Genomic DNA, 13,828 nt, shown 5'->3' on the forward strand with positions numbered 1-13,828 from the left:
TATTGTCTTTGGGCAAAACTTAATTTCACTCAGTAAAGACATTAAATTGCCCATTTGTTTAAATTTATGTTCTTTTAATGCAAGAAGTAAACCCTATTAACTTAGTATACATTTTCCGTTTATCACAAAAGGAAGAAAAAATATTACAAGTAAACAGCAAATCATCCAATAACCCAGGTAATGAGTATTGACAGATATTTTTCATATATTTTCTTTAGATTAAAAGTATGATAGCTAGTAAAGGTAAAAACAGGATTGTCAGGACAAGTCCTCCAACTCCTTTAAATACAGAACAGCCACAAGAACTTAGAAGCCAAATAACAAGTTTTAAAAAACTATGAAATGACTCTAGGTAATTCTAAACATGAGTCATCTGACAAAGACTGTAAAACTCTATGTTGTTTTAAATGTTGTTGCATCTACTTTAAAATTAGATATTTGTGTAAAACAACAAAGCTTTTTTTTTTTTTTTAAGAAAACAGATTTTGAAAACAACCAACAGAGATTAAATTTACATACCTTTTACACTTGAAATAAAGGATTCTAATTTTTCAAGTAATTGCAGATCTCTCTCAAAATCATAAAAATGATGTTCTACCCAGTGCCGAAATACATTTAGTATCCTAATAAAATGGAAGGAAATAGAGTATACATTTCAGTGTAATCCAAGCACTCAAATATTACTTGGGGGGAAGGGGAAAGAAAAAGGTGTGCTCTTTTAAAGTTTTTTTAAAATTTTAAACTTAGATACAAAATAAAAAAAAAAAACATCATAGGGAAAAAAGATAGAAAAAGAAACATTGCCATGTGCAATAGCAGCAGAACATAAGAGAGGATTCAAAATATGAAACAATAAATTTCCATTTCAAGAAAGCTTATATAATAAATACTACACATTATATTCAGAGCTGTCTACCTTTTCTTTGCTTCCTTACAGGTTTTCTTTTGTTCTCTGCTGTGGACTTTCAACTTTACTCTTTTTTTCCCCCTTTTCTTCTCCCAATTCCCTCAAGAAGGCTGCAACTAAGCACAGATATATTTCTCGATACATACATACCTACACATATATGTGCATATTTGTATGTACACATATTTACATATGCATACATACTTTTATATACACATACATACACATAGATAAACTATAGTCATATACATTCATATACATTTATATAAGATTGCACTATACTCATCGGTTCTTTATCTGAAGGTAGGCAACATTCTCCTTCATAAATCCAAATCTTTCTGTATTTTTCTAAATCTACCAACCCATTGTGTCCTACACCACAGACCAACATGTGACACATAGTAAATGCTATAAATGTTGGCTATTTATTATAAATAACACATAAGGCTTAATCAAAAGGTAATTAGCACTGCTGTTTCTTCAATGCACTTTTATTTTATTTGCCTCGATCTTTATTTCTATCAATTAGTAAAATCATTTTCTTGATAAAAAACTAATCTCTGTAGATTTTCCTTTTTTGTGGAAAGATACAAAAATGAGGATACAAAAAAGTTCAAGATAACTATATAGGGAAAAAAAAAAGAAAAATTAAATTCAACAACAGTAATTTAAGCCTACTTTTTTGTCTTGGACTTGTGATTTCACTATCATGGAATTCCTGTTAAGGAATCTGTCTCACATATAGACAACTATTCTACAATATAATCTTAGAAAGTAGCTTGAGGAATTAAGATATTAAGTAACTTAGTGAAAATCAAAGTCTTGCTCCCTATTCACTATATCACCACGGTCCCTTAAGACAGGGATCTCAATAATATATGTGTGTGTATGTGGGGAGGGGGGTACAGACAGACAGAAAGACAGACATTCAGATAGACAGATAGAGATACAACTTTATCTCTTGGCACAGAGATACAGATATACCTATTATATCTATAAATAATTTTAGAGAGTTTAATTATACTTGAAAATAAATGCTATAAGAATATAAGAATTAATTCTGATGGATGTGGCTTTGTTCAACAATGAGATAATTCAGGCCAGTTCCAATGATCTTGTGATAAAAAGAGCCATCTGCACCCAGAGAGAGGACAATGAGAACTGAATGTGGATCATAACATAATATTTTCACTCTTTTTGTTGTTTGCTTGCATTTTGTTTTCTTTCTCATTTTTTTCTTTTTCGTCTGATTTTTCTTGTGCAGCATATTTGTGGAAATATGTATAGAAGTACACATGTTTAACATAAATTACTTGCTGTCTAGAGAAGGGAGTGAAGGGAAGGGAGGAGAAAAATTTAAAACACAAGGTTTTGTAAGGGTGAATGTTAAAAATTATCCATGTATATATTTTGAAAATAAAAAGCTTTAATTAAAAAAAGAAGTCATTTCTAGGATACATATCACATAATTGTAAATGACCAGAGTATACTTTGCACCTGGAACTTCACTGTGTTCGACAATAAATTCATGTATAAGCAAAAGTAAAGGCAGCTCCATCATCTGCATCTGAGATGAGAGGGGACAAGTTTTGTGCTATACAGAGAAGGAAAATTGGATGGAGCAAGAGAAATACCTAAGTTGTACTGGTTGGACATATTCTTTGCGAAACCGTTTCAGGTCTGCACTGATTGGTTGCTCTCCTTTCTCTACTGCCAATTTATCTGCTTCGGAAGGTTCTGGCTCGGGGATTTCAAACCTAGGAACAGAGCAAAATTAAAGACAAATGCTTAATTGTTTATATAGACAAAAATTACAATAGATAGGGAAAGTTCTGACAAATACTTTCTAATTTGCTAAGCATAGCCTCTTTATTCTCTTCCCCCATCAAACAAAATTAGCTTTTAAAAAAAATGAAATAAATATTAAGAAATATCAAACTATTCAGAGTAAGCAGTTAGATAACTAGTTGATTATTTCAACATCCTGGCCACAAAGGTCCTTTCTCCTTCAGAAAATATGCTGGTGAACTGCAAAGGAAATCAGTGGAATATGTCTGCATTCTGGATTTTAAAATGCACCTGTGCTAGAAAGAAAAATCTAAGCAACTAAGATATGCCTTATCCTCTACCTACTTCCATCTCGATTAAATATATAATATATTAAATATAGCAAAATTACATAGAACTTTAAGACTTAGCAATGACTACAGCAATACAACAATGAAAGCAAAGAAATGGAAACAAAATAGGTTCCCATTAACTGGGCAATGGCTGAACAAAACGTGGAATGCAATAGTATTGGAAGTGTCATAAGAAACAAGGAATATTTTAGAACAAGAGAACTACAGGAAAAATTTGTATAAAATAACATAAAGTGACCAGAACCAGGTAACCAATTTGTCTCATGACCACAATAATATAAAGATAAAAAATTATGAAAGAACTCAAAACTCTGAATAAAGCAGTGACCTATCATGACTGCAAAAGACTAACGATAAAGCATATCTTCCACCTCTTGGTGGTGAGATGATGGATTAGAGCTACAGATGAAGGCATGCATTTTCAAATTTAGGCAATATCTTGACTTATTTTCCCTGATTATGCATATTTGTTATAAAGAATAACTGGGGGGTGAGGAAAGATTGGCTGACAGTGAAAGGAAAAAAGAACAATAATAAAAACATTCTAGAAATTAAAAAAGAAAAAAATATAGAACTCTCTGATCAATATAATAACCAATCATGGCTTCAGAAAATCAAAGTATGAAAGATATAGAATATCAGATAATGACTGACGTCTTGCACCAGTGCACTTCTTAATTACAAAAAAGCATTTTATGAAAAAGATACTTCACTGGAAAGTAACAGTGATGTAAAAAAGGCATCAATTAAAAACAAAACAAAACAGAAGGGCATTGATGATGAAGTCCTGATAATAAACTTTCCAATAAAAATGAGTTAAATAATACTACTAATTATTTTCCCTTCTCAAAGAGATGGAGACAATTTCTTTTCAGAAGTTTTTCTTAATTTGTTTTAAATGTCTCTAAGTATCACGTTCTTTGAAAGTGATTGTTTCAATGAAACAATGTGTTATCCCTTTCTACCCAGACTTCAAGGTCAATTTCTCCATAGCTAAATTTGAATGCAAAAATTTTTTCATCCAATTATTAATATCTTTATTTTTTTAATTCATCACTTTCCCTTTTATTTCAATGTTATCTGGCTAATAACTTTCTCATTTTTGGAAATTCTAAATAAAGGAAGCTATTTCTTTTTACTGGAAAAAAATGTGTTTTTTCCCCTCCTTTTTCCTTTCTCTATCTTTTTTTTTAATTAAAACTTTTTTATTTTTCAAAACATATACATGGATGATTTTTTGACATTAATCCTTGCAAAACCTTGTGTTCTAATTCCCCCCCTTCTCCCACCTTCCTAGATAGCAAGTAGTCCAATATTTGTTAAACATGGTAAAAGTATATGTTAAATCCAAAAGACGCATACATATTTATACAATTATCTTGCTGCACAAGAAAAGTCAAATCAAACCAGAAAAAAATGAGAAAGAAAATAAAATGCAAGCAAACAACAATAAAAAAAGTGAAAATACTACGTTGTGAACAACAGTCAATTCCCACAGTCCTCTCTCTGGGTGTATATGGCTCTCTTCATCACAAGAAAAAATGTTTTGTTTTGAAATAAATTTCTCAGGGTAGCTATATGGTGCACTACATAGAACACCGGCCCTGAAGTCAGGAGGACGTGAGTTCAACTGTGACTTCAAATACTTAATACTTACTAGCTGTGTGACCCTGGGCAGGTCATTTAATTCCAATTGCCACCCCCACCCCCACCCCACACAAAACTGGCAAAAAAAATATTCTCTACTGATATCTCATCATAACATGGAATTGACAGGCTACATTTTTTTGTTGTCTAAGTGTGGGGGTTCTTTACTTGCTTGATCTTAGGGTAAAGAATTTTTTGGCCACAATAATTTTCAAATTCCATTTGATTTTACACTGTCTTCCACTTTAGTATACCTTACCCACCCTGTCCTCTCATACTCTGCCAAATCCTGAATTACTCCTCCCTCACTGCCCACCACCCATGTTCTCAACTCCTACTCAAGTGTTACTGGATGATGCTGGATAAAGTTACCCAATCATCTTATGTAGTCTCAAGTGAACTGTCCACTGCAACAAGGCAATCCTTTTATTCCTGGTAAGTTTATTCTTTTTCAAGATCTCTGGATCTTGCAAACATTCCATTTTCTCAAGGTTTCCACAGCACCTCTTCCTCTCACAATTTAACAAGGAGTCTTACATTATACTTTTCTAAGAAATTAGAGGCCATCAACAATGAGGTCCCTATTCACCCTTATTTTGAACCTTAAAATTTACCTTTTCCCCATTTTAAAAATTCTAATCTCTAATAAAAAGGTAGGATATTTTTTTCCCCCAAATTAAGGCCAATTCCTCTACTTGTATCTTTGTTCCTCTCTCCATTGTCAGACTGTCCTCAAAACTATTTCCTACCAACTTCAAGTTTCTCTTCTACTGGTTTCCCTGCTATGTCTAGATCTCCTCTGTTTCTGGCTTGATCCTACTATCTTCCTTCAAGGTCTTGTTCCTGATCCTTTTCACCCTTTCCCTAACTCCTAAAAAAGATATCTGTACTTTCTCTACTTTCACTCACTTACTTACTTTTTAAACTGGCTTCCAAACCTCATCACAGACCTCATCTGAAAATACTCTCTTGAAAACTGCTCTTATATTGCCATGTTTGATGGTCTTTTCCCAATCTTCATTCTTCTTAATCTTTCTATAGAATCTGACAATACTGACAACCTTCTGAATATTCTTTTCTGGTTTTTGTGATATTGCTCTCTTAGTTCTCTTGTTACCTATTTTAAGCCTTTCCTTAAAGTTTCCTATAACTCATTTTATTGTCCTTCTGTAAGTTTCCTTAAAGTCAAAAAAAATTAATATTATTATTATTATTCATATTGAGTCTCCTTATTATGACACTTCAAAAGTCTGTCCTGGGGATTTTTCTCTCTGCCTAACTTAGTTTCATCAGTTCCCGTGTGTTCAATGTTCAAAGATTACTCAGATCTATAAATCTAGCCTCTCTCAGACACCAATACTACATCATCTATTGGACATTTCAAATGCTGTCCCCAAGGATCCTCAAATATATTATGTAGCACATAGAACTTATTATATTTTCCAAAAAAAACCCCAACCACCACTCTCTTTCAAACTTCCTCTAAGGATTCAACTATTTTGCAGTCATTCATATTTGCAAACTTTCATACTTCTTCACTCAATCCCATTCAATATATTCAATCAGTCGCCATGTTTTGTCACTTCTGCTTCTCGCATCCCTCCTCTTTTTTCCTCACTTACTTGGCCCTCATCATCTCTCTCCTGAACTATTTCAGTAATCTCTTAATTGGCCCCCTTACTCAAGTCTTTCTTCTATTCAATCTATCCTCCACATATTGCCCAAGTAATATTCATAAAGAACAAGTCTGATTATGTCACTTCTCTGACTCAATGCATTCTTTTGTACACTCTTTTGAAAACTGTTCATGTCCTTTGATCACTTATCTATCGAGAAATGGTTTGTTTTATGTTTATAAAAAAGTTGGAGATTATAAATACTGACAAGTTCTAGCCCTTAAAATGAATTATTATTTAACTGTATTTAACATTAAATTAGTATAAACATATATATTTTTGGTAAAAAAAAAAGTTGGAGACTGAATAAGAAGTGAAGTCCTTTCTAATTCAGAATCTGAGATCTTATAAAATGTGGATCTAAAAATCTGCCTGTGTAAATTAAGTATATGTATTTTTCTTACCGTTCAATCAATAACTTCAACAATTCCTGTGGCTTACAAAATGAACGATAGGTTGTAAGAAAAGTACGCACAAAATTGGGATCTGTAAAAGTAAAATGAATAAAGATTATTTATTAATTTTTCTCCACTCTAATTCACCTAAAAATAGAATACAGTGATGTTTCCCCTGGAGAAAGTTAAGTGGCCAAGTGAATAGAGTGCTGGGTCTGGAGTCAAGAAGACCTGAGTTCAAATCCAGACTCTAACACTAGCCATGTGACCCTGACCTTGAGCAAATCACTTTTCCTCAGTCTCATGTACTGTAAAAATAGGAATAACAGTAATCTCACAGAGTTATTTTGAGGATCAAATGGGAGAATATTTGTAAGGAATTTAGCACAGTTCCTGGCACATAGTAGATATTCTACAAATGCTCGTTTCCTTCCTGTTCCCTCCCACCCTTTCCCACTAGTCCAAGACAAACTTAGGAAAAAAAATTGTTTTTAACTTCTCATAAAACAAAGGTAGTAGAACTTAAGCCAGACTTAGAAGTAGATAAAAAGCATACATACTCTTTATTATTTAATTATTTAAAGAATTGAGATTGTTAGTTTATTCTATAGGCTCTCGTATATAATTTCATTTCATATATTTGGTTGTTTTTGTTGATGGTTATCATGAAAAAATTTTTCATATTTCATATATTTGGTTGTCTTTGTTGATGATTATCATGAAAAAAAAATTTTGACCCCCTCCTACCACAATGGCCTCATTTGTATCTTCAACTCTTCCCCAATCAGGTATAGAATTTTAAAGCCAATTTGTTTACTAATATGGTAGGTAATCTTCATTTTAAAAGTAGGGGCCAAAAAAAAAAAAAAAAACAATAACAAATAATTGTGCATTAAACATAGTAAAATCTCATTATCATGAACCATAGAACCACAAGAGACTAGGAGGGAAATGGATTTGATATCTATTCCATAATAGTATGTTTATAGTTGGCACTTTTCTCTTTTCATTTAACTTGTACAAAACATAACAGCAGCCTTTAGTAAAAGAGGAAGAAATAAGAACAGAATTCCAAACATAATAGATAACCTCAATGTAGGCACAGAGATGCAAGAAAGAATGGACTATATGAGGAATCAAATCTTAAAATAATTCTGACTGGATCTTTTGGTGCAGCAAAGAAAATGATATGTAATAAGTCAACAATTGTTTATTGTTTATCTACTATGTTGCCAGATACTATTCTAAATGCTAGGGATACAAATACAAAGAATGAAATTATGACTATGACTAGGAAGTGGGAAGGAATTACATTGTAAAAAAAAGATAGGCTGGTCAGGCAGGAAGAACAAGAGAAATTTGGGGAAATCTCCATCCAAGCCATGTCAAGGGCTTCAGGGGAAGTCTCCTCCATTCCCCAGTATACTAATGAATCCCTTATGAAGTATTTATTGGAGAACATGGTCAGGACTGGTGCAAAATGGGCAGGCATAGATTAGCTGCAATATTCATCATTAACAGTCAAGTATTAAAAGAAATGCAAAAACAGGGGCAGCTATATGGTGCAGTGGATAGAGCACCTCCCCTGAAGTCAGGAGGACCTGAGTTCAAATCTAGTCTCAAACACTTAACACTTCCTGGCTGTGTAACCCTGAGCAAGTCACTTAACCCCAATTATCTCAGGAAAAAATAAAGAAAGAAATAGAAAAACACTGAATAAATATAGTTGTAATAAAATAATAAATATATTTGTAATGAGATAAATTGAGAGGTTTTTTTATATATACCATTTTTTCCTTTTATTTTCAGAGGAGAGGGAAAAATCTATATTTAGAGGTAGCCTATAGCTGAACTGATATTTTAGAATCCTAATGAGGGCAAATACAAGATTAGCACTTAAAAAGTTAGGGCTTTAGAGTCATTTGAAAAATTTTAAGAAGCATTAAAGTTTGTACCATAATTGTGCTATTATCAAGGGGAATTCTATTCATGTATAAGATCTATTATATAATCTATGATGTACCTTTTAACTTCAAATTCTACAACTCACTGCTTATGATTTTTAATAAAACCACCATGCTTATATGAAAAAATAAATCAAAATTCCCAGTAAAATCACTTTATTATACTTTGACATAGGGTATGTTCCCATCATTCAAACAATCATCTTTAAAATCATAATTTTCTATGTAAATGAATATTAAAATAAATAAATTTAATTTTGCTAAAGTGCAAATATTTTGGTGAGATGTTTAATACTTGAAACTAGTATCTGCTACTATTTATCTAGCATTAATATATTAACAAAAGTCATGGTAAAATGTTATGGTTATGAAGGGAATTGATTGGATGAAGTATTTCTCAGTATTGAAACTAAGTCACATGATCCTTATTCCCAAGGCCTCGAACCCTGGGATGCAGGAAATTAGTGAAGTTACAGGAAGTGATGTGACCCACAGGAAGCAGACAACATTGGTGACCACAGGTCAAGGATAGTCACGTTCTTTTAGTCTATCCAGTGAAAAGGCTGGGGTCTTTTGCTTTTAAAATTTGTGCAAGCTAGGAGCTGGCCAGGTTCAGGAGCATGTAGTGAGAGTTAGGATGGCTCCCTGGGTTTGTGTCTGGGCCTCTCCCTGTAGTGAATAAATAAATGTTTTCTCTTTGTACCTAAAAATGTCTCTGATTAGTTAATTTGGGAAAGGAGGTCTAGCACTTATCCCACTTAGTTTGTGGGGGCTCATCTGAGATCTGTGGCTGGGATCCTGATTCAAGGCAGGCGCCAGGTTAGGTTTTCTCTGACCATCTTTGGAATCAGACTATCAGTCTTCCTCTCTGTGAAGAATGAGCCTAGGAGAAACACTCAGATACAAACAGAAAGCAAACACAAGTCTCTGAAGATGGAGCCCGAGTAAGAGACAGCCAGGTAACTTAAGTATGTGTAATCCGTGGGGGCACTTGAATTGTCCTTAGGCGGTGTGAGCCCTGGGATCAAGCCTTGGATAATCTACTCACAGGGTGAGTGCCAGGAAAGGAAATTCTGTTAATGGCACAGGACAGGGGCACTTTGCAGTTGGCTAGGAAGGCAGGCAACTCCTTCTGTGAGCCTGGTCTGCCAAGCCACCGGGGGGGTTGGCTCTGCATGTTATTGGAGACCAGGTTGGAACTTCTGGAAAAGTCCATTGAGAATAATGATTGGGGAATCATTTCAAGATTCCAAAGCAATTCAATTAAATTGGGGCCTCCTAGAGGAGAAGGATAGTGTAGAGAGTGTGAAGATAGTTTCTTTCTTCCCCTTTAACTGTTTCCTGACTGCAGCAGGGATACGTGGGGCCAGAGGGAGAGAAAGAAATTATTTAATCAGTTTAGTGAAACTGAGAGTTTCACTAATCAGTTAGTGAAATTCATTATTTGAGATATGATAGCAAAATCAGTTTTATACTGTTGGGGATTTAAAGCTGTATTTGATTGGATTTTAAATTAAAATTAGGTTATTAAAACAAAGTTTTGGTAGTTTACCTTAGGGGAGGTCATGTTTGTATCCCCTTAATTAGATAGTATGTTGCTTTCTAAAATTATTGGGTAATTTGTAAAACTATAAATTATGCCTTAAAATTTTGTCAGCTCTGCTGGATATACATATAAGTTTTATAAGTTTTGATTCAAAGTTATTTAATTTTGAACTTTAAAGTTAAAAAAAAGTTATTTAAAATCAAGGGACAAGAACGATTGATTATTATTTTTATTTTTCAAGTCTATAGCGGTTCTAAGAGGTTTGTTGGAACCATAAGTTTTCTGAAAGTGATTTTTTTCTACTAAGGTATCTCATCTGTCTTCAGCAAATAATTTAATATTTATGTAAGTGCATAATGGTCTCCTTGTTTAAGGAATGTAACAAAAAAAACCTAGAGCAGAATTTTAATCAGATTTGATAAGTTGATAGGGCTATTTCCAAAAAAGTTTAGAGGGACTCCTCAATTGGAGCAAGTTGACAACATTTTTTTTAAAAATGAAGAAATTATTAATTCTGATAAGGTTCTTTTATGTGAAATTAAGATTCAATATTCTGTATAAGTTTTAATTGTATTGTGACATCTTAAAACTGTACCCATTATTTAAAGGGACTCTAATGCTAAGAATATTAATTTTTGCTTTTGTCCCTTTGAAAATGTTTCTGTTATGGACAATATGCAATTTGGAATTTTTCTATGTACTGGGTATTTTAAAAGTAAAATGATCTGTGTAATATTGAACTTAAAACCATCTACTTGGATATGAAAGATAACCTGTATAAGCTGTGAATTTTCTAGGATGAATCTCTTACTGTGATTCTTGAGCTAGATTCATCTGAAGCTTTAATTGATGAGAATTGCTATAGGAGATAAAAATCTCTTGGGACTGCAGCTGATATTTATTTGGCGTTTTAAATTCATTCAGATATGACTGATAGATCATCAAGCCAGTGATCTACCATCTGAAAGGATTTTCCCATAAGGCTACTCTGAAAAAGTTGTTACAGGTGGAAGTTAGTATCTGGGAATTAATTAGAAGGATGACTTTAGCCCCTGCTGAAGGTAGGATCCTTGTGACTCAATTTCCCGGTGGTCTTTTGAATGAGAACCCACCTGATGGTTCCTGAGTCTGGTTTAAGGTGGAATTGTTAAAACTAGGACAGCTACCTGAACTAAAACTTCTTTATGGATGCTTTATCCTATATGTGCTCTCAGGTGAAGGAAATCATGTCCCTGATTTTTCCTCTTATAGCAAATTTCTGTAATCAGAGCAAGTGGTCAGTGGATATAAAACATAATACAAATATATAGATATTTTAATTTTTAGTCCATCCTTGAAGGATTCTCTGGGTTGCTGCTATGAAATCTTTAATTCTTTTGCTTCCTGGGGCTAGAGCTTCTTTATCTAAAGGCCTACTTCACCCAAGTATTTGAAGCCACTCTCACTTTCCCTTTTTTTAATTGAGAAGCCGCAATCTTATCACACCCTGATCAGGCTAAGGTTTTTTTTTAGAATCCTGAAAGCTAAACTAATCTGCCTAAAGCCTTTTACACTGTATGTAATGAAAGGCAGGGCTAGGACCCTTTGCTTACTTCTCAAAGATTTATACTGACTTCAAATTTTTATATTTTGCATGATCATGAGGCTATATGGAAAGAAAGGGGATTTTTGACAGCCAAACAATTCCCAGTTAAGTATGCAGAGAAAACAATTACTGCTAACTGTCCATGGATCTAGAGAGGTTTCTGTTGTTTCCTAAAGGAAGGAGAATTCACTTCAGATGAAGGGAAGTAGGCTTACAGATCAGCTGCCCATGTTGCTGATTGTTTGTCCCTGACCATGGCAATTTTAATTCCCCAACTCTTGAATCCTGGACTCCCTCATATTATTCCCAGGCAAGTAAATTTTGAAAGAACTGTTAAAAAGGCCTGCACATGTGCCCTGTACTACTTGGGTAAAACCCTTTTCCTGTAAGATTCTAAAGTTTTTGCTGGGAGAGATCATATTCACTGAAGGGCACAATAGAAAACAAAAGCAAGAATTTGGGGAAAACATTCTTTGGTATATGTCATATGAAAAGCTGTTTGGATGAGAGGCATGTATGATATCCTCATTTCTCCCCCAGCTTTCTTCTGGTGGGGTTTCTGATTACTGTTACCTAGTTATCTCCATATTAACTCCACTTTTTTTTTTATTCTTTTGCTCACATTTAGTACTTGTATTTTTAATATACTTGTGAGAGTTGCTTCTTCCAGAATCCGAATCATGAAATTTCAACAACTTGATCAACCTGAAATCACCTGAGACCTGATTCTGACATTCAATACCAGATACTGCTGCTGCCACCTACAAATCACTTATCTCTCCTTTTCAGTACAGACCCCACTGGGTAGCGCCAGCACTACCGACCCTTGTTAGTCTGAAACAGTTCCAGAAGATGAGATCTTCATCCCTTTGTCCCAAGTGAGTCTGGGTCTGGAATGCTTGAAGTGGGAATGATGTGACAATGGACCTGAGATACCCAGGTCTCCACAGTGCTGTAGTTCTACGGCTGCCAAATGACAATTTGTTCTGTGATGACTGGGTTTCCAAGAATAGTGGGAGTTGGTAGAAGCTGGGTCTCTGATTTCTGCTCATTGTTTTAAGCAGCTAAATATCCTGTCATTCACTTGCTTATGCACTTAATCATTAGAGTAGTTCAAGATTTAGCTAAGTTCAGGAGTAGCTAAAGTGGTTCCTGAAAGCTTCCACAAATATTGGTTCTAAATGGTAGAGGGTAGATTACAGTTAGTACTGAAGAGGAACTAGCCTAAAGGCCTAGGTCACAAAGATGCCCTATTGAAAGATGTATATATTGGAGTGAGAAATGTTCAAATGGATGAAAAAGAGGGGGGATGAATGGGACTGATTAGATGAAGTATTCTCGGTAGTGAAACTAAGTCACATGATCCCTATTTCCAGGCTTTGAACCCTGGGATGCAGGAAATTAGTGAAGTTACAGGAAGTGACATGACCCACAGGAAGCAAACAACATTGTGACCATTGGTCAAGGATGGTTATGTCCTTTTAGTCTATCCAATGAAAAGGCTGGAGTCCTATCTTTTTAAATCTTGTACAAGTCAGAAACTGGTCAAGTTCACGAGCACATGGCAGGAGTTGGGGTGACTGCCGGGGTTTGTGTCTGGGCCTCTCCCTGCAGGTTTTAAATAAATGCTTTCTTTTTGTACCTGAAGTTGTTTCTGATTAGTTAATTTGGGAAAGGGGGTCTAGCACCTATCCCACACAATTTTATGTGCTACAAAGAGGTAACATGAAGGAAAAAAAGCACTGGACTTGAGAATCAGAAAGAGCAGGTATGATAGCATCACTATTAGGCTTCCATCCCTCCCCCAGAAAATTTATTTATTTATTTTGGAAAAATTATATTATTTAATAAAAAAATGCAAGAAAGTGGTCCTTAAGATTTGATTAGGCCTGGGAGCTAAGGTTTAAACTCCTTAGCTATTTGATACAACTTCCTAGTGGCTATGTTTACAATGCTTCTAGGTCACA

The 13,828-nt window shown here is 34.2% G+C and overlaps 1 protein-coding gene across 2 annotated transcripts in view; it reads right to left on the reverse strand.

Moving 5' to 3' along the window:
* SOS2 (SOS Ras/Rho guanine nucleotide exchange factor 2) overlaps positions 1 to 13,828 on the reverse strand; it is a 111,424-nt gene that overhangs the window by 37,937 nt on the left and 59,659 nt on the right. For both annotated transcript variants that reach the window (XM_031952969.1, XM_031952970.1), the window contains 3 exons: positions 6,776 to 6,857; positions 2,542 to 2,664; positions 520 to 623 (listed from right to left, as the gene is read on the reverse strand). In XM_031952969.1, coding sequence (XP_031808829.1) covers positions 520 to 623; positions 2,542 to 2,664; positions 6,776 to 6,857 — 309 coding nt within the window. The remainder of the gene's footprint in view (positions 1 to 519; positions 624 to 2,541; positions 2,665 to 6,775; positions 6,858 to 13,828) is intronic.

This window comes from Sarcophilus harrisii, chromosome 2 (genome assembly GCF_902635505.1).
Source record: "Sarcophilus harrisii chromosome 2, mSarHar1.11, whole genome shotgun sequence".
In the NCBI taxonomy this organism is placed as follows: domain Eukaryota; kingdom Metazoa; phylum Chordata; class Mammalia; order Dasyuromorphia; family Dasyuridae; genus Sarcophilus; species Sarcophilus harrisii.